The 26,773-nt window shown below is 38.7% G+C and overlaps 1 protein-coding gene across 1 annotated transcript in view; it reads right to left on the bottom strand.

Annotated features, from left to right (window-relative positions):
• Positions 1-24,132, bottom strand: part of trpc5a (transient receptor potential cation channel, subfamily C, member 5a) — a 120,762-nt gene extending 96,630 nt beyond the window's left edge. Inside the window, exons 1-4 of the mRNA XM_059355304.1 lie at positions 23,893-24,132; positions 15,138-15,178; positions 13,859-13,961; positions 12,828-13,078 (exon numbers count right to left, since the gene is read on the bottom strand). Coding sequence (XP_059211287.1) covers positions 12,828-13,078; positions 13,859-13,961; positions 15,138-15,178; positions 23,893-23,917 — 420 coding nt within the window. The 5' untranslated portion in view covers positions 23,918-24,132. The remainder of the gene's footprint in view (positions 1-12,827; positions 13,079-13,858; positions 13,962-15,137; positions 15,179-23,892) is intronic.
• Positions 24,133-26,773: the final 2,641 nt, after the last annotated feature.

Raw genomic sequence — 26,773 nt, 5'->3', positions numbered from 1 at the left:
AATGATAGTGTAAATAAAATGTAAAATATAACATTATATTAATATATATAGATTTCAACTATTATTTTATGGTTAATATTTGTAATAAAAATGATTAATTTTTTTGGGTATATTCACTCAATGTTGAAGAAAAACAAACAAGAAAAACCTGTAAAATAATACAGTAAATTTCTCCCAAAAAAATAAAACAATAGTAAAATTGTATTTATTCATTCATTTATTTATTTATTTATTTTTAGACTGTATCAAAGGTGGACACAATGGCTGACATTTAATAGAAACAATGTCAGCCTGACAGTTTGGCTGATCTCTTTTTGTCAGCTTTGCAGTAAAAAACAAATACAACTCTAATGAGCTTTTATTGTGAAGGCCTGATTCAGCTCTGTTGGCTAAAAGGAAACAACTCAAACTAAGGGACAAATTAGCCAAATAATGAATCAAATTAAATCTGATTAAAACAAATTAGTGTAATGCATTGGACAAAAGAAGTTTCCAGCTGCAGAGGAACATTTATTTAAAGCCAGAACTCATTATATCCCTCACTGAACACCTGCTGCCGTTTGAGAGAAACAGAGTGAAAGAAGAGCGTTTTATTATCAGGTGAATAGCAGGATGATGGATATATTAGAATAGACGAGTTTAAAGGACACAGACAGACGGTTTCAGCCCAGAAAATAAAAGCTTATTAACCCTGTGGAGTCTCTAAAAGACTTGTTGCCTCCATCAGAGTATAAAACAAAGCAGCGTGGAGCCCTACTGTACATTTACCTCTAAAGTTCTGGCTGTAAACTCCATGAGGCCAGTTTCAGTTTGATGATGATATACCAAGTAAAACTGGAGACAAGCTCAAATATATGAAACATTTAAAGTTAGATCGAAGTTTCTGCATTTGTTTTAAATAAAAGTAACGTTAACACATGTTGAAGACCTTTCAAAGGCATATTTAACACATTTTGTGACATTTTAAGAGATTTTTAGACATTTTAAGGCACCGTGAAGTGTGCATGTGCTTCGTGGTGCATTCAGGTGAACAGAGATACTCTTCTGTTTCCAGTCGTTATGCTAAGCTAAGCTATGCTAACTGGCTGTAGCTTTTAAACAAACAGACCCGAGAGAGAAATCAAACTTTTCATTTTAAATCTCCAGAACTATTAACAACAAACTGCCACAAACCAAGACGCCAACTAGGACTGAATGAAATATTGAGCAGTGAGTGAAGGTTATTAAGTTGACTAACTCACTTACTTACTGTATATAACTATATATATAACTGTATATAACTATATATAACTATATATAAGCTATATAACTGTATATAACTATATATAACTGTATATAACTGTATATAACTACATATAACTATATATAGCTGTATATAACTATATATAACTATATATAACTGTATATAACTATATATAACTGTATATAACTATATATAACTGTATATAACTGTATATAACTATATATAACTATATATAGCTGTATATAACTGTATATAACTGTATATAACTGTATATAACTATATATAACTATATATAGCTGTATATAATTATATATAACTATATATAGGTGTATATAACTATATATAACTGTATATAACTGTATATAACTATATATAACTATATATAGCTGTATATAACTGTATATAACTATATATAACTATATATAACTGTATATAACTGTATATAATTATATATAACTGTATATAACTGTATATATAACTATATATAACTGTATATAGAACTATATATAACTGTATATAACTGTATATATAACTATATATAGCTGTATATAACTGTATATAACTGTATATAACTATATATAACTGTATATAACTATATATAATTGTATATAACTGTATATAACTATAAGTATTTAATAAATGATTTCAACACACTGTAGTGTAATTATATATAAACTGTTTATGAACCCTAAATACAGAAACTACCAAATTAAGAATAAAGATGAGAAAAATAACATAAGGCATCGAAATGTGATGACACACACACACACACAGACATCAGAAGAAGGAGAGAGGAGCAGACTTGAGGAGGAGGAGGAGTGGACTCTTTCATCTCTCAGAGGGAGAACCAAGCAGAGTGCTTCTCATCTTCTCCTCCTCCTTCGTCTCTCACTCCTTTCCTCCTCTCCTCCTTCTCCTCGTCTGACCTCCCGCCATCTTTGTTTTCCTCTCATCACTCCTCTCTCCTCCTTTTCTGCCTCCTCTCTCTCTCTCTCTCTGCTGCCAAATCCTTTTCTCCTCCTCCTCCTGCTCCTCCTCCTCCTCCTCCTCCTCCTCCTCCTCCTCCTCCTCCTCTCTGTTTGCTGCCTGTGCTGCTGATTAAAGACGGTGAGGAGTAGAAAGGTGTTCCTGGCTACAAACAAACAGGTAAATGTCCCGTATAGTTTAAAGGATCTCTTTCAGGAGCTTTTATCTTTTCATGCATTTTAAAATATTCCTGCGCCTCCTGCTGCTGCTGCTGAGGAGGAGCGTTCAGGAGACTCTCCCACTAGGACTGACCCACATAAGGAGAAAAAAACTGCAATACTTTGTGTTTCTTGTACTATACTTCCAAACCAGAGCCGTGGGAATCTGATAACTTAACTTGACAAGCATGAGTTTATGTTTTATTAAAAGAGGACACCAACGGGCCGGAGGACAGTCTCCCGCTGGTTCGGACCTCTCCATCTCGGTGTTTCGGAGATATATTTATTATATATTTGGGTTTAGAGGGTAGAGGTTAGGGTTGGTGTTTTGGAGATATATATATTATATATTTGGGTTTAGAGGGTAGAGGTTAGGGTTGGTGTTTCAGAGATATATTTATATTATATATTTGGGTTTAGAGGGTAGAGGTTAGGGTTGGTGTTTCGGAGATATATTTATTATATATTTGGGTTTAGAGGGTAGAGGTTAGGGTTGGTGTTTCGGAGATATATATATTATATATTTGGGTTTAGAGGGTAGAGGTTAGGGTTGGTGTTTCGGAGATATATATATTATATATTTGGGTTTAGAGGGTAGAGGTTAGGGTTGGTGTTTCGGAGATATATATATTATATATTCGGGTTTAGAGGGTAGAGGTTACGGTTGGTGTTTTGGAGATATATATATTATATATTTGGGTTTAGAGGGTAGAGGTTAGGGTCGGTGTTTTGGAGATATATATATTATATATTTGGGTTTAGAGGGTAGAGGTTAGGGTCGGTGTTTTGGAGATATATATATTATATATTTGGGTTTAGAGGGTAGAGGTTAGGGTTGGTGTTTTGGAGATATATATATATTATATATTTAGGTTTAGAGGGTAGAGGTTAGGGTTGGTGTTTCGGAGATATTTATATTATATATTTGGGTTTAGAGGGTAGAGGTTAGGGTTGGTGTTTTGGAGATATTTATATTATATATTTGGGTTTAGAGGGTAGAGGTTAGGGTTGGTGTTTCAGAGATATATTTATATTATATATTTGGGTTTAGAGGGTAGAGGTTAGGGTTGGTGTTTCGGAGATATATTTATTATATATTTGGGTTTAGAGGGTAGAGGTTAGGGTTGGTGTTTCGGAGATATATATATTATATATTTGGGTTTAGAGGGTAGAGGTTAGGGTTGGTGTTTCGGAGATATATATATTATATATTTGGGTTTAGAGGGTAGAGGTTAGGGTTGGTGTTTCGGAGATATATATATTATATATTCGGGTTTAGAGGGTAGAGGTTAGGGTTGGTGTTTCAGAGATATATTTATTATATATTTGGGTTTAGAGGGTAGAGGTTAGGGTTGGTGTTTTGGAGATATATATATTATATATTTGGGTTATTTGGGTTTAGAGGGTAGAGGTGAGGGTTGGTGTTTCAGAGATATATATATTATATATTTGGGTTTAGAGGGTAGAGGTTAGGGTTGGTGTTTTGGAGATATTTATATTATATATTTGGGTTTAGACGGTAGAGGTTAGGGTTGGTGTTTTGGAGATATATATATTATATATTTGGGTTATTTGGGTTTAGAGGGTAGAGGTGAGGGTTGGTGTTTCAGAGATATATATATTATATATTTGGGTTTAGAGGGTAGAGGTTAGGGTTGGTGTGTCGGAGATATATTTATTATATATTTGGGTTTAGAGGGTAGAGGTTAGGGTTGGTGTTTCAGAGACATATATATTATATATTTGGGTTTAGAGGGTAGAGGTTAGGGTTGGTGTTTCAGAGATATATTTATTATATATTTGGGTTTAGAGGGTAGAGGTTAGGGTTGGTGTTTCAGAGATATATTTATTATACATTTGGGTTTAGAGGGTAGAGGTTAGGGTTGGTGTTTTGGAGATATATATATTATATATTTGGGTTATTTGGGTTTAGAGGGTAGAGGTGAGGGTTGGTGTTTCAGAGATATATATATTATATATTTGGGTTTAGAGGGTAGAGGTTAGGGTTGGTGTTTTGGAGATATTTATATTATATATTTGGGTTTAGACGGTAGAGGTTAGGGTTGGTGTTTTGGAGATATATATATTATATATTTGGGTTATTTGGGTTTAGAGGGTAGAGGTGAGGGTTGGTGTTTCAGAGATATATATATTATATATTTGGGTTTAGAGGGTAGAGGTTAGGGTTGGTGTTTCAGAGATATATATATTATATATTTGGGTTTAGAGGGTAGAGGTTAGGGTTGGTGTTTCAGAGATATATTTATTATATATTTGGGTTTAGAGGGTAGAGGTTAGGGTTGGTGTTTTGGAGATATTTATATTATATATTTGGGTTTAGAGGGTAGAGGTTAGGGTTGGTGTTTTGGACACATATATATTATATATTTGGGTTTAGAGTGTAGAGGTTAGGGTTGGTGTTTTGGACACATATATATTATATACAGTATTTGGGTTTAGAGGGTAGAGGTTAGGGTTGGTGTTTTGGAGATATTTATATTATATATTTGGGTTTAGAGGGTAGAGGTTAGGGTTGGTGTTTCAGAGATATATATATTATATATTTGGGTTTAGAGGGTAGAGGTTAGGGTTGGTGTTTTGGAGATATTTATATTATATATTTGGGTTTAGAGGGTAGAGGTTAGGGTTGGTGTTTTGGAGATATTTATATTATATATTTGGGTTTAGAGGGTAGAGGTTAGGGTTGGTGTTTTGGAGATATATATATTATATATTTGGGTTTAGAGGGTAGAGGTTAGGGTTGGTGTTTCGGAGATATATATATCATATATTTGGGTTTAGAGGGTAGAGGTTAGGGTTGGTGTTTTGGAGATATTTATATTATATATTTGGGTTTAGAGGGTAGAGGTTAGGGTTGGTGTTTTGGAGATATTTATATTATATATGTGGGTTTAGAGGGTAGAGGTTAGGGTTGGTGTTTTGGAGATATTTATATTATATATTTGGGTTTAGAGGGTAGAGGTTAGGGTTGGTGTTTTGGAGATATTTATATTATATATGTGGGTTTAGAGGGTAGAGGTTAGGGTTGGTGTTTTGGAGATATTTATATTATATATTTGGGTTTAGAGGGTAGAGGTTAGGGTTGGTGTTTTGGAGATATTTATATTATATATTTGGGTTTAGAGGGTAGAGGTTAGGGTTGGTGTTTTGGAGATATTTATATTATATATTTGGGTTTAGAGGGTAGAGGTGGGGAAACATCCATACAGCATAGTATTGTGGTATTCTGTGTGGCAGTATTATATCGCTTCATGGCCGCCAACTATCCGTATTTAGTGTTCCAGAGGGCCGGCAGTATTTTGTTAGCAGGGTCACTTTAATGGATAAACTGGAGATACTGGTATCACATTAGACTAGAAGATCTCAGGGATCTGTAGGCACCATGTGTGTGTGTTTGATGATGAAATGCTGCAGTTGTTGTCGTCCAACATGTTTGATATCAGTTTGACTGGATACTTTGTTGTCAGTCTGAGGTTTGACTCTCATTGTGGAGAATAAAAAGACTGAAGTCACATGAAAACACTGAGAAGTTTCTCTTGTTTGACAAAACAATTCTCGACTGAATTTAAAATGCAGCTATCCTGTTATTGTTCAGAGAGCTTTCAGTGGATGTTTAGGGGGAGACAGCAGGTCAACAATAAGACTCATAGAAGAGGTTGACGTAACCTGAAAGCTGTGAACCTGAAGATTAAGATTGGTGAATGAAGGGTCATAACATTAGTGGACGTGTTCTAAAGTCCAGTCCAGCTTCAACTGGTCCCACAAGTTGTTGCAGCGATGTTTGGGTTGATACCGTTTGTTAAACACATTTGGTGCTCAATAAGGAAAAATTAATCATATCAAGAATGGATGAAAATGGTCAGAAAGACCCTACAGAATATTACGTCAATATATAAAGACCTTTGTAGGCGGAAATGGCAAATTTGTGCTACATGAGAAAAACGATGTGGTTCTTTCCTTTAACTGCATGTTATCAGCATCAGTGCATGTATGTGAAGAGGTCAGAGGTCACATGACCGCTTTGAAAATCACCAAATAGACAAACTTTGCAGCATTTTCAACAACTTCCCGACATGGTTTCCTGACACGTTTGGGCTCTATGGACTCCTTAGATATCATAGTTTCATGCATATCATTATCTTTAGTTTACTCCTAAAATTTAATCCGCTACGGTCTCCAGGGAAAAAAAAATGTGGCCTATCATTCCGCCTGCCGGGATTTCTGAATAATAACAGGTTGAATTTAAATTATTGGATTTTAGACGTTTCAAGACTTTTTAAGACCCGGTTCGAAGTGAAAATCTCACTTATTACTCCTCTACACCAGCTATTCTCAACCTTGGGGTCGGGACCCCAATTGGGGTCGCGAGATGATTTCTGGGGGTCGCCAAATCATTTTGGAAGTCAGCTCATTTAATGTCTTTTTTTTGTCATTTTCTGTGTTTTTGTTGTCATTTTCTGTGTTTTTTGGTCATTTTGTGTCTTTTTTTGATCATTTTGTGGTCAATTTGTCTTTTTTTGATCATGTTGTGGTCAATTTGTGTTTTTTTTTGGTAATTTTGTTTCTTTTTTTGGTAATTTTCTGTATTTTTGTTGTCATTTTGTGTGTTTTTTGGTAATTTTGTGTGTTTTTTTATCATTTTGTGGTCAATTTGTCTTTTTTTGATCATGTTGTGGTCAATTTGTGATTTTTTTGGGGTAATTTTGTTTCTTTTTTTGGTGATTTTGTGTCTTTTTTTCAGTCATTTTGTGTCTTTTTTTTTGTAATTTTGTTTCTTTTCTGGTCATTTTGTCTTTTCTGGTCATTTTGTGTCTTTTTTGATCATTTTGTGTTCAATTTGTGTCCTTTTTGGTCATTTTGTTTCCTTTTTTAGGTCATTTTGTTTCTTTTTTGGGTGACCTGAACTGTGCGTGTGAGATTGTGTTCAGTGAGCGGGGGTCACGGACAACATGCATGTTAAATTGGGGGTCGCGACTCAAAAAGGTTGAGAACTACTGGTCTACACTACATGTTTGACAGCTGAAGTGATGTTTCAGTCCAGTAAAGACTTTAAAGCACCTCCACTTGGTTGACTGTGTGTTCTCTGTGATGACCTGCAGAAAGAAGAGAGTTCCTTCATGCATTGAGGGAACTCTCCAGCTAAATAAACTGATGAAAGGACCAAATGTGAAGAATATGTTGTGTTAGCTGTTGGACACGTCACCAGGCTGGACAGACGGAGCTGCTCAGCTTGTTAGAGGCAGAGACCACTGCTGATCACTGGAGCTGACACCAATCAGACTCACAGTCACATCACATAATCAATAAACTACACTCGCTTTCTGGTGAAAACCATCCATTCAACCTGTATTCTGACTTGGAAAGAAAGGCAGAGATCCCAGGATCTGGCTCAAATATAAGTCAAAAATGAACTAAAAGTCATAGGTGCCAAAACACAAATAAGATACTTGGATAAAAAATATGATGAAAAAGAAAAATAATTTTAAAAACCCTTAAAAAAGCTATTTAAATGTAAGCTTCATAAGTCAACTAAAGCACAAACAGCTGTAAATGAAATTGGTTGAAATTTAAAATTTTTGCTACTTTGAGGATAAAAATGAGGCTGCACGTGCACAACGAGGAAAAGTTAAATAAAAAAAATTGTCAAAACAATCATCAAGATGGAATATAAGGGAGGTAAAAAACAATCAAGTTTTTATATATTTAATAAATAAATAAAACTCAGTTTCTGTCATGCCTTAAATACAAACATGTATTTGTTATAGGGTTAAGGTTAGGGTTAAGGTATATATATATTAGGGCCAGGACTCGATTAAAAATATTCTAATTAATTCTAATTTATTAGAAGCTTCGTAATTAATTAATCAAGTCCAACAGACCAGTGCAGTTTTTGCCATTAAGTGTATCAATAGCATATTTATAAATATAGTCATTTCATAAATCCAGGTAGCTTATAGGTAGGTAGACCTTCTGTAAACTAGAATACTTTGGTTTTTGAAGTACAACACAATAGTTTGAAGTATGTTTTTAGTAACTAAATGTCCCATCATCCACGGGGCCAACCAAAGGTCTCATCAGCTTCTTCCTTCATGTTCACTGTGGTTTGTTGTTGTCTCAACTCATCAACGCTAGTTGGTGCTCCAGTATAATCGCTCCTCCTGAAACTCATCCAGTGAGAAACGTTCCACGGTGCAAAAATAACTGCCATTAAAATTATATATATATATATATATATATATATATATACATATTCAGTAAAAAATAGAGACATAAATAATGAATTAATGTGACTGTAAAAAGGAACATTTTGTGTCAACATCTTGATTCAGCTGCACATGCGCATCAGGAGAAAACACTGATCAAAACAAGACAAAATTGTCTTCGACTCCAGCGACACACACACACACACACACACACACTTAATCTTTTTTTTTTTCACACACTTCACACATCAAAGGAAAGTGTGAGAGCGAGGCTGAGAAACCTTTTCCTCTTCTGCATCGCTCTCTCTCTCTCTCTCTCTCTCTCTCTCTCTCCCTCTCTCTCTCTCTCTCTCTCTCTCTCCCTCTCTCTCTCTCTCCATCACTCATGCAACTCTCCTTCATTTTGACTTTCTGCAAGTAAAAGAAGTCCTTCATCCATCACCCTCCATGTTTTATCTCTCCATTCTTTCCTTCCAGCCACTGACGCCTCATTTCTTTTAATTTCTTACGAGCTGCTGATGTAGAAAACTGATTTACTCTCTCTGTTAATCATGGACGAGAGAGAGAGAGAGAGAGAGAGAGAGAGAGAGAGAGAGAGAGAGAGAGAGAGAGAGAGGGATGGATAGAGAGAGAGAGAGAGAGGGAGAGGGAGAGTGAGAGAGAGAGAGAGAGAGAGAGAGAGTCAGATTGAATCAGATGGAGAGCGACAGCAGAAAGGTCAACAGTTTTGTTCTCCAGGAGAAGATAAAAGGCATCGACTCTACCGCCACACACACACACACACACAAACAGACACACACACACAGGTGTTAATGCAGGTATCAGATGCTAACACACACGTGGACGTCGTCTTTAACTCTGTGTTTTATGATTCTATCACAACCTCAAATGTTGCTGTTTTTAGCTCCATCTGCTCAGTTTGATTCATGTTCTTTCAATGAACCGCTCTGATATTCAGCCGGTTCTCTTCTTCACTTTCACGGTACACGGACACGTGGTGGAGGAAGTAATCACATTACTTTACTGCAGTAAAAGTACTTTAAAAACTACTTAGCATACTGTTAATAGGTTTAAAAAAACAAAATATAAAAGTCTAATCACTTTAAATTCATCATGTTTTTCATATTAAACCTCGACCTGAAAAGTAAAGCTGTGAATATTAAGTAGCCGTGTGGAACCATTAGACGTGAATATTAAGTAGCCGTGTGGAACCACTAGACGTGAATATTAAGTAGCTGTGTGGAACCACTAGACGTGAATATTAAGTAGCTGTGTGGAACCATTAGAAGTGAATATTAAGTAGCTGTGTGGAACCATTAGACGTGAATATTAAGTAGCCGTGTGGAACCATTAGACGTGAATATTAAGTAGCCGTGTGGAACCATTAGACGTGAATATTAAGTAGCCGTGTGGAACCATTAGACGTGAATATTAAGTAGCCGTGTGGAACCATTAGACGTGAATATTAAGTAGCCGTGTGGAACCATTAGACGTGAATATTAAGTAGCCGTGTGGAACCATTAGACGTGAATATTAAGTAGCCGTGTGGAACCATTAGAAGTGAATATTAAGTAGCTGTGTGGAACCATTAGACGTGAATATTAAGTAGCCGTGTGGAACCATTAGACGTGAATATTTAGTAGCTGTGTGGAACCATTAGACGTGAATATTAAGTAGCCGTGTGGAACCATTAGAAGTGAATATTAAGTAGCTGTGTGGAACCATTAGACGTGAATATTAAGTAGCTGTGTGGAACCATTAGACGTGAATATTAAGTAGCTGTGTGGAACCATTAGACGTGAATATTAAGTAGCTGTGTGGAACCATTAGACGTGAATATTAAGTAGCCGTGTGGAACCATTAGACGTGAATATTAAGTAGCCGTGTGGAACCATTAGACGTGAATATTAAGTAGCCGTGTGGAAACATTAGACGTGAATATTAAGTAGCTGTGTGGAACCATTAGACGTGAATATTAAGTAGCCGTGTGGAACCATTAGACGTGAATATTAAGTAGCCGTGTGGAACCATTAGACGTGAATATTAAGTAGCCGTGTGGAAACATTAGACGTGAATATTAAGTAGCCGTGTGGAACCATTAGACATTATACTTTTAGGCTTAATTAGGCTGTTTTGAGGATACAAAGGGAAGCGAAAGTTCAGCAAAATGTACGAGATAAATTTGTTTTGTTTTTGTTTTTGTTTTTGATTTGTTTTAGCCAACAATGTCCGAAAAAAAAAAAAAAAAAAGCAAACTAAGCCTTTAAAACACAAAAAAGCAAACATAAACTAACTAATCATTGATGGTGCAGTGCTAAAACATTTTTATTCTGATACCTTACTAAGAATTTAACAGCACACTCATCTATAAATAGTGATATAACAGTTGTAATATGTTCTTACATCTGAGTGGTGATTATAACAAGATTAACTATTTAATTAAACATTATTAAATAATAAATGGCACTTTTTTCAGTTTTAATTACATTACTTTAACATCTTTATGACTTTAGAGGAGGGGAGATTCTTCTGAACCTCCAGGACGCTCTGTGTGGTTACTGAGCTAAAATAAAATCATTGGAAAGGGACAAAAGGATAAAAAGAGAGAAAAATAAACATGAAAGACTTGATAGAAAAGAGAAAAATAATAAATAAAACAAGCGGGGAAGTGCAAATGAGATATGAGAAACAGAAACACATCAAGAGCAGATTTGTTCCCGTCCTCGTCCAACTGAGAGGCGACCAAAAAAAAAAAAACTTCCCACAATCCTCTGCTCTCGGCCAAGGGTTGGTTGCCATGGCGACGCAGCAACCCGCTCGCAGCCTGTACGAGACGGTCCAGGAATTAATGCACAAGAAGAAGAAGAAGAAGTATCTGTTTTTCTCCTCTTCTTCTCTCTTTATTTTTCTCAGAATGCTTTCTCTCTCTCTCTCTCTCTCTCTCTCTCCATTCTCCTCCAGTGTCTCTCGCCCTCTTCCTCAGCACTCTCCGATGGTTTTTAAATCTTCTCGCTCTCTCGATCCCCCTTGACACCTACACGTTAACTGAACTGTGCAACATGTTCTTTTACACTCACACACACACACACACACACACACACACACACACACACACACACAGAGACAGACAAACATCCTGTCTGCCTCTAAATCCTGTTTCACAGTGTGTCTATAAAACGAGCTGTTTAATTTTCATCCTCTCAGCAGAATAATACGAGACGCAGCGTTACATGAATGGACTCATTATCACACACACACACACACACACACACACACACACAGAGACACACACACACACACAGAGACATTCACGGATGAGTAAATGCAAACACGTGTACGGATGACTGAGTCTGGATGCAACAGATGAACACACATTATATATATAGAGGGAGGAGGGAGGGAGGAAAGGAGGGAGGGAAGGAAAGGAAGGAAAGGAGGGAAGAAGGAAGGGAGGAAGGAAGAAAAGCAAGGAAAGGAAGGACAGGAGGGAAGAAGGAAGGGAGGAAGGAGGAAAAGGAAGCAAAGGAAGGAAAGGAAGGAAATGAGGGAAGAAGGAAGGGAGAAAGGAGGAAAAAGAAGGAAGGGAGGAAGGAGGAAAAGGAAGGAAATGAAGGAAAGGAGGGAAGAAGGAAGGGAGGAAGGAAGAAAAGCAAGGAAAGGAAGGAAAGGAGGGAAGATGGAAGGGAGGAAGGAGGAAAAGGAAGGAAAGGAAGGAAATGAGCGAAGAAGGAAGGGAGGAAGGAGGAAAAGGAAGGAAATGAAGGAAAGGAGGGAAGGAAGGAAGGAAGGAAGGAGGGAGCGAGGAAGGGAAGATGAAGGAAGGAAGAAGAAAGGAACAAATGATGGAGGTGGAGGTGGTGTGTGTGGGGGGGGGGGTATATTACATATTATATATAATATATATTATATATCTAAGGGACGGACCTGTTTCTCGCCGCTGGGCCGGCGGTGTGACAGCAGCAGCTCCGTGTGTGTATATTATATATTATATATATTTTATATGATATATATGATGTATTATATATATTTTATATTATATATATGATAGATATATGTTATATATTACCTGTTTCTCGCTGCTGGGCCGGCGGTGTGACAGCAGCAGCTCCGTGTGTGTATATCATATATTATATATATTTTATATTATATACATGATAGATATATGTTATATATTACCTGTTTCTCGCCGCTGGGCCGGCGGTGTGACAGCAGCAGCTCCACGGCGCCCACCACCTCCTTCCTGATGGCGTAGAGCAGGGCGTCCCCGGTGTGGATGCCGTGGTCCAGCAGCAGCTCCATGATCTCCAGGTTCTCGTTCTCGATGGCGATGAGCAGCGCGCTGCGGCCCAGCGGGTCCAGGCAGTTCACGTCCATGTTGTAGTACACCTCCGCCTCGCGCAGCGCGTGCTTCACGCCCGCATAGTCACCTGCACAGGTAACCACAGGCACGTTAGCATTATGAAGCTTCTGGAAGGGTTTATAGCATTCTGGAGCTTCTACACAGGGCCCTCCAGGGGCCTCCAGGGGCCTCCAGGGGCCTCTAGGGGCCCAGGGGGAGTTTCTGGTGCATTGCAGCTTTTTTCTGTGTTCTGTGAATGCAAACTAACCCTTTAAAACACTAAGTTCACTAAATAACAGATACAAAGTAACGGATTGAAGCAGCAGTGGACCAGCCTCTCCTGTGTGCCGTCAACCTAAATTACTGCTGTTGTCAATGGAGTCTGGTGGCTTTGAAGGGAGCGTAAATAACGTTTTTTTCCCATAGTAGCCCACTTTAAAAAATCCAAAATATCACTTTAATACTAGAAGCTCTTGTGTACAGAAAACATTTATGCCTTTATATAGACTTAATAAATGTTAGCGTAATTGTATGCATCATTTATCATTTATTTAGCATCATATGATGCTAAAATATTGAGATTTGTAAGATTTTCTGTAATTAAACTGCAACATAAACGTAGGTTATTTTTCTTACACCAAAAAATCAACTTATTTTAACCCAAACGACCATCTTTTCCAGAACATAACCAAACAGTTTTGATCCCTAAACCATGTTTGCTTGTTATCCAGCATCTAACAAAGTATTTTTATTTTCAGTCTCAGTAGTGAGCTTTATCCATTTCCCTCCAAACAGGATTCAGCATGGAGTTTAGTTGTATTTTGAGAAGAGGAGGGAGGTTATTGGTGGTGATGAAGGTGTAGCGTACCTTTCTCCACGGCGGTGAGGTAAGCCCTCTCCTCCGCCGACAGCTCCACCTCCGCCCGCACGATCTGCAGCGGGATGCGGTCGCGGTACGGCGAGTACGTCGCCTACACAAACACACAAAATACACACAAAACCTTCAATATACAGCTGGTTTTCATGTTCAAATGCTCAAAAACATAAATAAAATATTAAAAGTATTTTTAAAAATGTCCCCGCAGGCTGAGACTGTTATTATACACAGTAAATAAACAAATAAACAAATAAATACATTTCAAAATGTTGCCAAACAGTAAACATGAAACAGAAGTAAATAATGCTTAAAATATCAATAATATCGTATCGGGACTCAAGTAGAGAGGGGAAGGAAGGAAGGAAGGAAGGAAGGAACGAACGAAAGAAGGAGGGAGGGAAGATTTCGGAAGGAAGGAAGGAAGAAGGGGGAAGGAAGGAAGGAAGGTAGGAAGGGAGAAGGGGGAAGGAAAGAAGGAAGGAAGGAAGGAAGGAAGGTAGAAGGAAAGAAGGATCAAGGAACGAAGGAGGGAGGGAGGGAAGATGGAAGATGGAAGGAGGGAAGGCAGGAAGGAAGGAAGGAAGGAAGGTAGGGAGGAAAGAAAGAAGGAAGGAAGGAAGGAAGGAAGGCAGAAGGAACAAAAGAAGGAGGGAGGGAAGATTTCGGAAGGAAGGAAGGAAGAAGGGGGAAGAAAGGAAGGAAGGTAGGAAGGTAGAAAAGGGAAGGAAAGGAGGAAGGAAGGAAGGAAGGTAGGTAGGTAGGAAGGAATGAAGGAACGAAGGAAGAAATGAAGGAAGGAAGGACAGACAGAAGGAAGGAAGGAATGATCAAGGAACAGAGGAAGGAAGGAGGGAGGGAGCGAGGGAAGATGGAGGAAAGAAGGAAGGAAGGAAGGAAGGAAGGAAGGGAGGGAGGGAGATAGGAAGGTAGAAGGGGGAAGGAAGGAAGGAAGGAAGGAAGGACGGACTTTGTTCTCCTCTGTTAACTATATTTTTAACTTTCTAAGTTCCCTGTTAAGGAAGAACCTTCACTTTTTTTAAATTCACAGTTTATTCCCATAAATTCCTGTTAATTATTGAAAGTTTCGATCTTTGAACTCTGAAACTCGTTAAATCAACACCAGAACCCTTTCTCCCCCTGTTGTTCTTGTCCATCTATCGGTGTGGGGACCAGGAGTCCAGAGAGAGGACCTGTTGTCAGGACCTGTTTCAGGGTTTGTTGGGAGCCTGCAGGGACTGAATGGAGTCAGAACATTGTGTGTTTGACTCACCTTCTTGTAGTACAACTGTGTCATGGGATTCATCCTGCCGTCTGGAGAGAGAAGAGGACAGAAGGAAGAGAGTTACTGAAGAGGACCAGGAACAACAAGACAACAACACAGAAGGAGGAGAGTTACTGAAGAGGACCAGGAACAACAAGACAACAACACAGAAGGAGGAGAGTTACTGAAGAGGACCAGGAACAACAAGACAACAACACAGAAGGAAGAGGGTCACTGAAGAGGACCAGGAACAACAAGACAACAACACAGAAGGAAGAGAGTTACTGAAGAGGACCAGGAACAACAAGACAACAACACAGAAGGAAGAGAGTTACTGAAGAGTACCAGGAACAACAAGACAACAACACAGAAGGAAGAGGGTCACTGAAGAGGACCAGGAACAACAAGACAACAAGACAGAGGGAGGAGAGAGTTACTGAAGAGGGCCAGGAACAACAAGACAGAAGTAGGAGAGAAGGAAAGAAAGAAAAAAAGAAAGAAAGAAAGAGAGAAAAGAGCTCGCACTGTTAACTCTGTCCGATCTGAACACACAGGTTTTATGTTTTTTGATTCTATAGAAAGAAACAAAAGTAAAGAACTTTTAACGTGACTTCCGAGGCTCTATTCACCCTCAACAACGACCTATTCTGTTATTTCTGTTGGAGATCTTGTTGCATCTTTATGGACAAAGAGGAGAAGCTGAACACCAAATCACACGACTTCTTCATGACATGAAACCTTCAGCAGCGTGTTTGGCTTCAAACTCCACCACAGTTTTGGTTTGATGATGATCGACCGAGTGAAACCGGAGATAAGGTCAAATATATTTAGCACAAAAAAATACAAACCCATCATTTAAAAAAATCAGATTTTATCTTTTTTGCGTGTTCAAAGTGTCGATCCAGTAAGTCAAAGTGAAAAAAACAAAAACAAAATTGTCAGGTCATGAAGGTGAGGTTGTTAAAGTAAAACACACTCTGCACGAGATTTACAACAATACAAATACTAATGTCAGTCTGCAAGAAAAGCTATGAAAAATAGAAACATAACATGTGGAACAATTCAAAGTAAAGTATAATGGGAGTGATACGTTCCAGCCAGTGGAGTATAATGGGAGTGATATGTTCCTTCTTGTGGGAACCTACAGACCTGAATGACTCGTTCTGACTGACAGGAGGATATAAAGACCTGAAGGACTCGTCCTGACTAGAGGAGAATATAAAGACCTGAAGGACTCGTCCTGACTAGAGGAGGATATAAAGACCTGAAGGACTCGTCCTGACTAGAGGAGGATATAAAGACCTGAAGGACTCGTCCTGACTAGAGGAGGATATAAAGACCTGAAGGACTCGTCCTGACTAGAGGAGGATATAAAGACCTGAAGGACTCGTCCTGACTAGAGGAGGATATAAAGACCTGAAGGACTCGTCCTGGCTAGAGGAGGATATAAAGACCTGAAGGACTGGTCCTGACTAGAGGAGGATATAAAGACCTGAAGGACTCGTCCTGACTAGAGGAGGATATAAAGACCTGAAGGACTCGTCCTGACTAGAGGAGGATATAAACACCTGAAGGACTCGTCCTGACTAGAGGAGGATATAAACACCTGAAGGACTCGTCCTGACTAGAGGAGGATATAAAGACCTGAAGGACTCGTCCTGACTAGAGGAGGAGATAAAGACCTGAAGGACTCGTCCTGACTAGAGGAGGATATAAACACCTGAAGGACTCGTCCTGACTAGAGGAGGATATAAACACCTGAAGGACTCGTCCTGACTAGAGGAGGATATAAACACCTGAAGGACTCGTCCTGACTAGAGGAGGATATAAACACCTGAAGGACTCGTCCTGACTAGAGGAGGATATAAAGACCTGAAGGACTCGTCCTGACTAGAGGAGGATATAAAGACCTGAAGGACTCGTCCTGACTAGAGGAGGATATAAAGACCTGAAGGACTCGTCCTGACTAGAGGAGGATATAAAGACCTGAAGGACTCGTCCTGACTAGAGGAGGATATAAACACCTGAAGGACTCGTCCTGACTAGAGGAGGATATAAACACCTGAAGGACTCGTCCTGACTAGGGGAGGATACAAAGACCTGAAGGACTCGTCCTGACTAGAGAAGGATACAAAGACCTGAAGGACTCGTCCTGACTAGAGGAGGATACAAAGACCTGAAGGACTCGTCCTGACTAGAGGAGTTCTGGTGGATGAGTGACAGTCGGAGTCAGATTACAGACTCTACATACGTTCTATCCGGATCATCCAGACCGGATTAACCTGCATCAGTGCCTCCAGTCTGTTAAACATGTAATCCTCCTGCAGAACCTTCCTGCAGAACCTTCCTGCAGAACCTTTTCTCTTTGTTTTTATCACTTATTGCGTCCTAATTGTCCCACATTTGTTTATTTTGGGAGCGAGTGTTGTCGGCCCATGATGCATTGTGATTGCTTCACGTTCTCCAGCTCAGTGTGGGATTAATCCTCCGACGGTGGGGAGCCGTCACTACGGAGGACATTAATCCTGGTGTGTACAAGTTCATCAGTCAGAACGAGCTAATTACTGAAGCTGCTGCTCCCAACTGGTACTGCATTAAAAAACACCTTCTTAACACTTTATACCCTCTTCCAATTTATTAATATTATTACCTTCGTATATATATATATTTGTTTATATCTTTTTTTTTTTACAGGATTAATCAATTCAATAGCTTTATGGTCTCATAATGAGTAAATCACAGTGAATTCTATTTTAAAAAATAGATAAATAAAATCGGTAAATGTAAAATTAAGGCAACTGTCAGGTTTTGTTTTGTTTTTTTTACAGTAAAACTTTAGATTTTATGTAAATTTTCATTTAAAAAAAATAGAAAAAATAAAATAAAAAAGTAAAAAGTCTTTCAAGTGTTTGTTTCAAGTGTTAATACAAGTATTATTGAAAAAACTAACTGAAAAAGAATTTTTAACGTGATAAAGAAATGTAATCGTAAAAAAAAAATATTTATTCTACAGACACAAATGTTTTTTTTTAGCACAAATATGAATTGTTAATTATCCATATTTTTAAAGAAATTATATGAAAAGCAATTAATGGTTGTTTAATTTTAGCCATTTATTATTATATAAATAATAATTATTATTTTATATATTTATTTATTTTTACAGTGTACAGCTCCTCTGCATCATGTGCAGATAACCTCTGCAGGTTTTGTGTTGCGTGTGTGTGAAAGCATTTGTTCCCGGAGAGTGAAAGTGTGTGAAGGTTTAATTTATTTGGCGTAACGAGGCTGATTAAACTCCATCAGACAGGAAGCTGCTGCAGCAGGACGCCGCGACCTCGCCGCCCTCTACGTGTCGACCTTTCTGTTTCCTGCTGCACTTTAACATTTTCACTGCCAACATTTATCTGCACTGAATGATCCACATGCAGGCTGAAGAGAAAATAACTTCACCTGACGCTAAATGTTTGATTTAACAGGGAGAGAACCAGGAATCAGCTGAAAAAACTGGAAATATGAGGAAAATATATATAATATGGAAGATTTAAAATACCTAAATTGAAACTAATCAACAAAGAAATACAGTGAAATATACATTGTATTGTAAAAAAGTAAATGCAAAGAATTAGTCATTTAATTGTGTGTACTATTTTTCATTAAATTATCTTATTAACTAAATTATTGTTTAATTTATTTCATAATAATATTTCGTGCAAAGTTCACGTCAAAAATGCATAAAATTCCTTTAATAATTAACAACAAAAATGATTCAATAAAATAAATAATTGTCCTTTCAATTTAATTTAATATGTTTTTCATTTCATTTTTTTGTCTTTAATAACTAACTAAATAATTAAATAATTGTTTCATTGATTTAATAATATTTCATGCAAAGTACAAGACTCATTTAAAAAAAAAACTGTCTTTTTAACTATAATTTGGTCTTTAATAACTACACAATTGTTTTTAATTGTCTGCTCTCTGTGATTTGATCATACTGTCACAAATAAATGAAATTTGATTAATAAATGTCTAAATAATTGTACTTTTACTGTCACATATGATTTCATTGACATCTTTTTGTCTTATCAAATAATTGTTTTTTTTCTAACATCTCTCTGCATCACTGAACGTGATCATGATCAAATTGTGATTTATTGTCACAAATATGAAAATAAAAAAATCCCTTTGATATTCAAGACAAATAACTCAACAACTTTTATTTTAACATGTGGTTTTAATTAAATAATGGATCCAAAAGAGGGCTCTTGTGACAGTGGTTATTGTATTTAATGTTCTTGTGTTTGTGTTTTTAAATGCTGCGTATTATTCTGCAGGGCGTTTGAACTAAATGAGTCAGATGAAACATCAGTAACAGCTGCAGTGACCCTGTTAACATGTCTTAAAGACCCTCCCACAGCCAGCTACTGCACAGCTGAACACACTATTAAATACTCATAAATATATATATTTCCAAATGGCAGGTCGATCTATCTGTCAGATGATCAGTCATGTGAGTTAAATGTTCGTTACATCAGAACTTAGAGTTTCCATCTCCCTTTTAGTGCACTAACTATTTTCCGAAATAGACAAAAAAACATTTCAAGAGAGCCTAAAAACGTTGATGCACATTTTCTAAAGTGTTTCCAACCAGATTTTACATAATGCACCAAAAAAAGACTCTTTGTCACCTTGCAAGCACCTGAACCCTCTGATATCTTCGGCTGTTATGTCCTTTAAAAAAAAAAAAACTGTTAAAAATCTTAACCATACCATGTTGGGATCAGTTACCTCTCCTTTATGTCCTGGTTATTAAAGTTTAACTTTGACTTACTTGATCAAAATGTTGAACCCAAAAGAAACAAAGGAAAACATAAAATCTGATCTTGAAACACAGCATTTTAAATGTTGCAAATATGAACACGGGTTAAAAATATAACATATAACAGGTAAAATGAGGATAATATCTAGTTCTATATTTTTATAGTAAATATGTTTGACATTATCTCTGGTTTTACTGTATCACGAAAATAAATCTGGTACGGAGTTTCAAGCCAGAACTTTATTTGGAAGCTGATCGACTTAATTTTCATGTCTTCACGTCATGAAGACGTGATGTTCAGGTGCTTTCATGGACTCTACAGGGTTAATTGGTCTAATGTGGCTCTGATGTGAAATTAAACGGCAAATAACTAAATAAATTGGCGTGTTATTCACTGGAGAGCTCCGTGAAGCTGAGAGGGACCACACATTCATCTGATTATTCCACCAGAGACTGATTCATATCACCACCCTGTCCACAGATCAGACTAACTGTCTGCTACAATAAACACCACTTCTTTTCTAGGTGGTGTTTTATTTTGTGTTCTGGTCTTGTTATTTCCTGTTTTATTTTGAAATAGTAACTCTCCTCTCATTTCAGGTCACTTGTCCTTCCCCGTGTGTCATCTGTCTGATTGTTTCCCCTAATTACTGATTGTGTTCACCTGGTGCTCCCTTCCCTCCATGTGTTCAATAGTCTGTGTTCACCTGGTGCTCCCTTCCCTCCATGTGTTCTAATAGTCTGTGTTCACCTGGTGCTCCCTTCCCTCCATGTGTTCCAATAGTCTGTGTTCACCTGGTGCTCCCTTCCCTCCATGTGTTCCAATAGTCTGTTCACCTGGTGCTCCCTTCCCTCCATGTGTTCCAATAGTCTGTGTTCACCTGGTGCTCCCTTCCCTCCATGTGTTCTAATAGTCTGTGTTCACCTGGTGCTCCCTTCCCTCCATGTGTTCCAATAGTCTGTGTTCACCTGGTGCTCCCTTCCCTCCATGTGTTCCAATAGTCTGTTCACCTGGTGCTCCCTTCCCTCCATGTGTTCCAATAGTCTGTGTTCACCTGGTGCTCCCTTCCCTCCATGTGTTCTAATAGTTCACCTGGTGCTCCCTTCCCTCCATGTGTTCCAATAGTCTGTTCACCTGGTGCTCCCTTCCCTCCATGTGTTCCAATAGTTCACCTGGTGCTCCCTTCCCTCCATGTGTTCTAATAGTCTGTGTTCACCTGGTGCTCCCTTCCCTCCATGTGTTCCAATAGTCTGTGTTCACCTGGTGCTCCCTTCGCTCCATGTGTTCCAATAGTCTGTGTTCACCTGGTGCTCCCTTCCCTCCATGTGTTCCAATAGTCTGTGTTCACCTGGTGCTCCCTTCCCTCCATGTGTTCCAATAGTCTGTGTTCACCTGGTGCTCCCTTCCCTCCATGTGTTCCAATAGTCTGTGTTCACCTGGTGCTCCCTTCCCTCCATGTGTTCAATAGTCTGTGTTCACCTGGTGCTCCCTTCCCTCCATGTGTTCCAATAGTCTGTGTTCACCTGGTGCTCCCTTCCCTCCATGTGTTCCAAAAGTCTGTGTTCACCTGGTGCTCCCTTCCCTCCATGTGTTCCTATAGTCTGTGTTCACCTGGTGCTCCCTTCCCTCCATGTGTTCAATAGTCTGTGTTCACCTGGTGCTCCCTTCCCTCCATGTGTTCCAATAGTCTGTGTTCACCTGGTGCTCCCTTCCCTCCATGTGTTCCAATAGTCTGTTCACCTGGTGCTCCCTTCCCTCCATGTGTTCCAATAGTCTGTTCACCTGGTGCTCCCTTCCCTCCATGTGTTCCAATAGTCTGAGTTCACCTGGTGCTCCCTTCCCTCCATGTGTTCCAATAGTCTGTGTTCACCTGGTGCTCCCTTCCCTCCATGTGTTCCTATAGTCTGTGTTCACCTGGTGCTCCCTTCCCTCCATGTGTTCCAATAGTCTGTGTTCACCTGGTGCTCCCTTCCCTCCATGTGTTCAATAGTCTGTGTTCACCTGGTGCTCCCTTCCCTCCATGTGTTCAATAGTCTGGGTTCACCTGGTGCTCCCTTCCCTCCATGTGTTCAATAGTCTGTGTTCACCTGGTGCTCCCTTCCCTCCATGTGTTCCAATAGTCTGTGTTCACCTGGTGCCCCCTTCCCTCCATGTGTTCCAATAGTCTGTGTTCACCTGGTGCTCCCTTCCCTCCATGTGTTCCAATAGTCCTGATCCTGTTTTTCATAGTGTTTTGTAGAATCTTTTATTTTTCCTATCAGGTTTTGTTCCTCCCTTTTGGAGCATCTTTAATTTCTAGTAGCTGTTATTTTATTGTTTTTCTTCTGAGAGTTTAGTTAGTATTCCCCTTTTCTTAGATTAGGATTTATATATTTAGTTTATACGTGTAGCTAGGTTTCAGTGTTTTTCCTCCTTTGGAGCGATTTTTCTTTGTCTGGTTTCTACTCTTAGTCAGGTGTTTCACAGCCCTTTTCTTTCACTCTGTGAGGATTACGTATCTCTGCTGCTTTTTTAAATAACCAAACATTAAGTCGACCTGCTCTGCATCTGAGTCGTGACATGAAGTATTATATGTAGAAGTGTTTCTTTAAGAGTTGGGACACTGAGCTGCAGAGTCAGCAGCTGTTTCATCAATAACAGTGTGAGTGATGCACTGAAAACAACCTGCAGCAGCTTCACAACAACATGCATCAACAATAAAGATGAGAAGCTATATTTGGTCACTTTTTCACTACTTTTCTGTCAGCAGGGTGAAATTTTCTGCCCCGCGAACAATAAAAGCATGTTTTATATTTACATTTATTTCCATTTGCTACATGCATTCTTGTTTGTCTTGCAGGCTGAGTTGACGTATGAAGTGTAAAACCCGCCACGGCTTGTTTTGACGGTGAAGCCGAGCAGCAGCTGATTGATATTTTCATGCAGCAAAGTGTAAGTGTTTGGGCCCCAGGAGGTCACGTCTAAAACCTTTCAAATGTCATGAAAACTGTCCCAATGTGACCCAAGTGGAACAGTCGCTGCTTCATTACTCCTGAAAGCTGCAGTGCTCCCACTGCCCCTCTGCTAATTAACTTAGTTTCCCCAGTAAGAAACAGAGAAAGATGCTGAGTCTGCTGCAGAGAAACAGTTTGTTCAACGACCTTCCAGTTACAACTCCAAGAGATTTGTTTATTTTAAAAAATCGCCAAAAATCCACCGTTTATCGTAGAAAGAAACTGTAAAATCAGGCATTATTGTCTGAAGTTGAACTTTCCGACAGTCCCTGAACAGATCATAGGTTACGAAAGTTTCCGTTAGAAACAGTAACCAAAATGATGCTTCAAAAGTGATTATTCTGTCAAAATCATCTAACATGTCTGATTTAAGACTGATTTCAAAATAAAGCGTTGAAATATATGTTTTTTTTAAAACTTGCTAAAAATCCACCGTTTATCGTAGAAAGAAACTGTAAAAACAGGCGTTATCATCAGAGTTTGAACTTTCCAACAGTCCCTGAACAGATCTTTGGTTATGAAAGTTTCAGTTAGAAAAAGTAACCAAGACGAAGCTAAAAATTTGATATTTCTGTCAGAATCACTTTATTCTTCATGTAATTTAAAATGTGTCTAACAATAAAGCTCTGAAAAGTTGAAATGTACGTTTTCTTTAAAAGAGTTTGAACGGTCTTTGAATGGATCGATTCTGACCAAAACGATTCTACAAATACAAAATACAAATCTGTCAAAATGTCCGATTGACTGGTTAAAAAATAAAGCGTTGAAATGTATGTTTTCTTTTGAAACTCGCTAAAAATACACCGTTTTATCATAGAAAGAAACTGTAAAAACAGACATTATCGTCAGAGTTTGACCTTTTTACAAGTCCTAGCACGGGTCAAAGGTTATGAAAGATGAAAAGTGGTTTCCCCTCACAAACAACAATACAGGGCGTTTAATATTTACGTTTTAGTCTGTCCTCCATCGCCATCTTGCTGACGTTGTAGGAATGATTGACGGGAAGTTTTAATGGTGGATATCACACTCAGGACGGGAGGAGGGGAGGGACAAACGTCTGACTTTCACCAGCAGAACGAGCTTTGTGTCCTGTGTGAAGACAAAAGTAAACAACTCTTTATGAACTTATGTTTTTTATGTAACTTCCGTGTGTCACGTTAACATCGTAACTACTTCACCTCCGACACTCACATACATTTATTTACTGTTTTAACTCTTCTATAACACCTAATCTGGACGTTTTTTGCCTTGAACCTATCTCAGTGGCTTTGTAGCCTTTTTTACAAACGGTACATGCATGTATGAATAAATAAATAAATCTTCTGTTTGGCGGGTGGACTGCCAGCACAAACCAGCGTGTTCATTTCTGAAGGTTTGTGCTCCATTTGTTCGTTACATATTATGTCAAGTGAAGCAGGATTTGTTCTTTTTGTTATGAGAAGATTCAGATGAGAATTTGTGCAAAAAGAGGGCAGCTCAGAATAATGACGAGGCTCCGGTCCTCCACAGCCACTGTAAACAAACAGCCATGTTTAAAAAATGCACGAGGAGAAGAGGCGGAGACAGATGTGGAGAGGAAGAGAGGATTGTTTCTACTGCAGCCGAGGGGAAACAAGACAGGAGAGGAGGAGGAGAGGAGGAGAGGAGGAGAGGCAGCCAGACGGAAAGAGAGAAAAGATAACAGTCATGAGGAGAAGCGAGTTCAAGATGGGAGTTTTTTATATTTTTTTTCTGGGAACAAGAAACAGAAAATAGAGCAGAAAATCTGAAAGAGGCGAGAGTGAAATACGAGGCTGGGGAGAGATTTCTGGAGAGACAGAAAGAAAGAAAGAAAGAAATAAAGAAAGAAAGAAAGAAAGCGGTTAGAAACAGCTCGGTGCAGAAGATGCAGGTGTAAAAAGAGTGTTCAGGCTGCAGGGAAATGAAGGTGAGGAGCAGCAGGAGGGACAGGAAATTACTGATGGATAAGAGGAGGAGAGACAGGAGGCTTGAGTTAACGAGAGAGAGAGAGAGAGAGAGAGAGAGGAGAAGGAGTAGTGTAGAGGAGGAGAGATGGAGGGAGATATGAGGCTGAGGGAGTTTATCTGCATTGCTGTAACACTCAGTGGAGCTTTGTAAAGCCGTCAGCAGAAATTCTCCCTCGCTATGCAGATCCTAAACACATCTGCATTACAACTCCAGCACATACAGCACTGCAGGATCCACTGTCTAACAGGTCCCAGTCTTTAACAGGTCCGAGTCTTTAGCAGGTCAGAGTCTTTAACCAGGTCCGAGTCTTTAACCAGGTCCGAGTCATTTAACCAGGTCCAAGTCGTTTAACCAGATCCAAGTTATTTAACCAGGTCCGAGTCGTTTAACCAGGTCCACAAAGGCTATCCACTCTAACAGAATCCACCACATCATTTTACAAGAAAGCTGTAGAAATATGATGCCTTAAATAAAAAAACCAGAAGCCTTATTCTTTTTTACAATCATTTCATATATGTTTACAATCATGTAGGCAAATTTATTACTTATTGCTAATTAAAATCAGAGTATATGATGGAATAGTGGCAATAGAATGAGTGAGAGGCACCACATTTGGGCTTTTGCGGCCAAAGTTTTAATGCACAATAAAAACAAATTGCCTAATGCATTTATCATTTGTTTTTCCCTCCATTGCACCGAACTCATACTGAACCGCGATGTCTGAACCGAGGTATGAAAAAGCCTGAAATGCAGAACCAGCAGGATGAAATGAAGCTCCTTCCCCTGGACTGTCAGAGCTGGCAACACCCACAAAGGATAAATTCATTAAAATGTCCAATAAAACTGACATGTGCAATACAATTAATATGTGCAAGAGGTACTATCAACCTCTTCTATGACTTTTGTAGCTTCTCTCTGTTGTTCAATCCCCTGCTGTCTATGTACAAAATGTGAAAGAAGTAGAAGCATTAAACGTCTCATATGTTCCACATTTCATCACTGTTCAATGCATGAATAATATGCATGAGATGAAGAGGATCCAAACAGTCACGGTGGTTAAAATGCTGCAGAAACGTGATCCTAGTTGCTGCTGCAGGTGGAGAGAAACAACCTGCTGAAGGAGGAGATTTGATCAGACTTGTAGTAGCTGTTAAAGACTTTGATGCACTTGTCCCTGAGTGACTTAATGACCCGCCTGCTGCTCTGACTTCCTGCCAAACTCCCCTCAGATCCTCTGACTCTGTTCTTTAAGCCCGACCCAAATCCAGGACTGACTGAGATCCTCACAGCAGCTTCAAACACAAGTCCATTAGCCTCGATCCCGTTTCCTCCTCTAGTCTTTCTTCCTGCCTGTTCCACCTCAAATCTGTATTTATTTTGACTTGTTTATTCGCTTTATGTTTCCAATTTTAACTATTTTGTTGACTAAACAATAATTAATTAACCCTCTGAACCCCAACAAGCAGTTTCAGGGCGTTTTTTGCTCTTTTTACATTTTATTCATTGTGTCCTTGTATTTCATTGCAATGTAGAAAATATCTATGAATCCATATGGAATGGATGTGGAATCAGCACAATCATGACTAGAAGTGGGAACAACTCAAACATGTCTTTGAGCAGAATAACACAGTTAGAATGAAAAAAGGGTTAATTTCTATGATAAATTGTTTAAATAAATAAATGTAAATAAAACGGAATTTATATATAAACACTTTCAAAGTGCCCAAGGGGTCATGAATATTGGAAAAATGATTTAGGTATTCACATATTGGATATTTTAGATTGGATAGGTTTCCAGCCTCTCCTGTCCTCTCCTCTCTGCTCTGTGTAAACAACCTCTCCTCTCCTGTCCTCTCCTCTC

This window comes from Centropristis striata, chromosome 17, assembly GCF_030273125.1.
Source record: "Centropristis striata isolate RG_2023a ecotype Rhode Island chromosome 17, C.striata_1.0, whole genome shotgun sequence".
NCBI classification, from domain to species: domain Eukaryota; kingdom Metazoa; phylum Chordata; class Actinopteri; order Perciformes; family Serranidae; genus Centropristis; species Centropristis striata.
The sequence above is the reverse complement of the archived record's forward strand: the minus strand, read 5'-3'. Positions and strand labels throughout refer to the sequence as shown.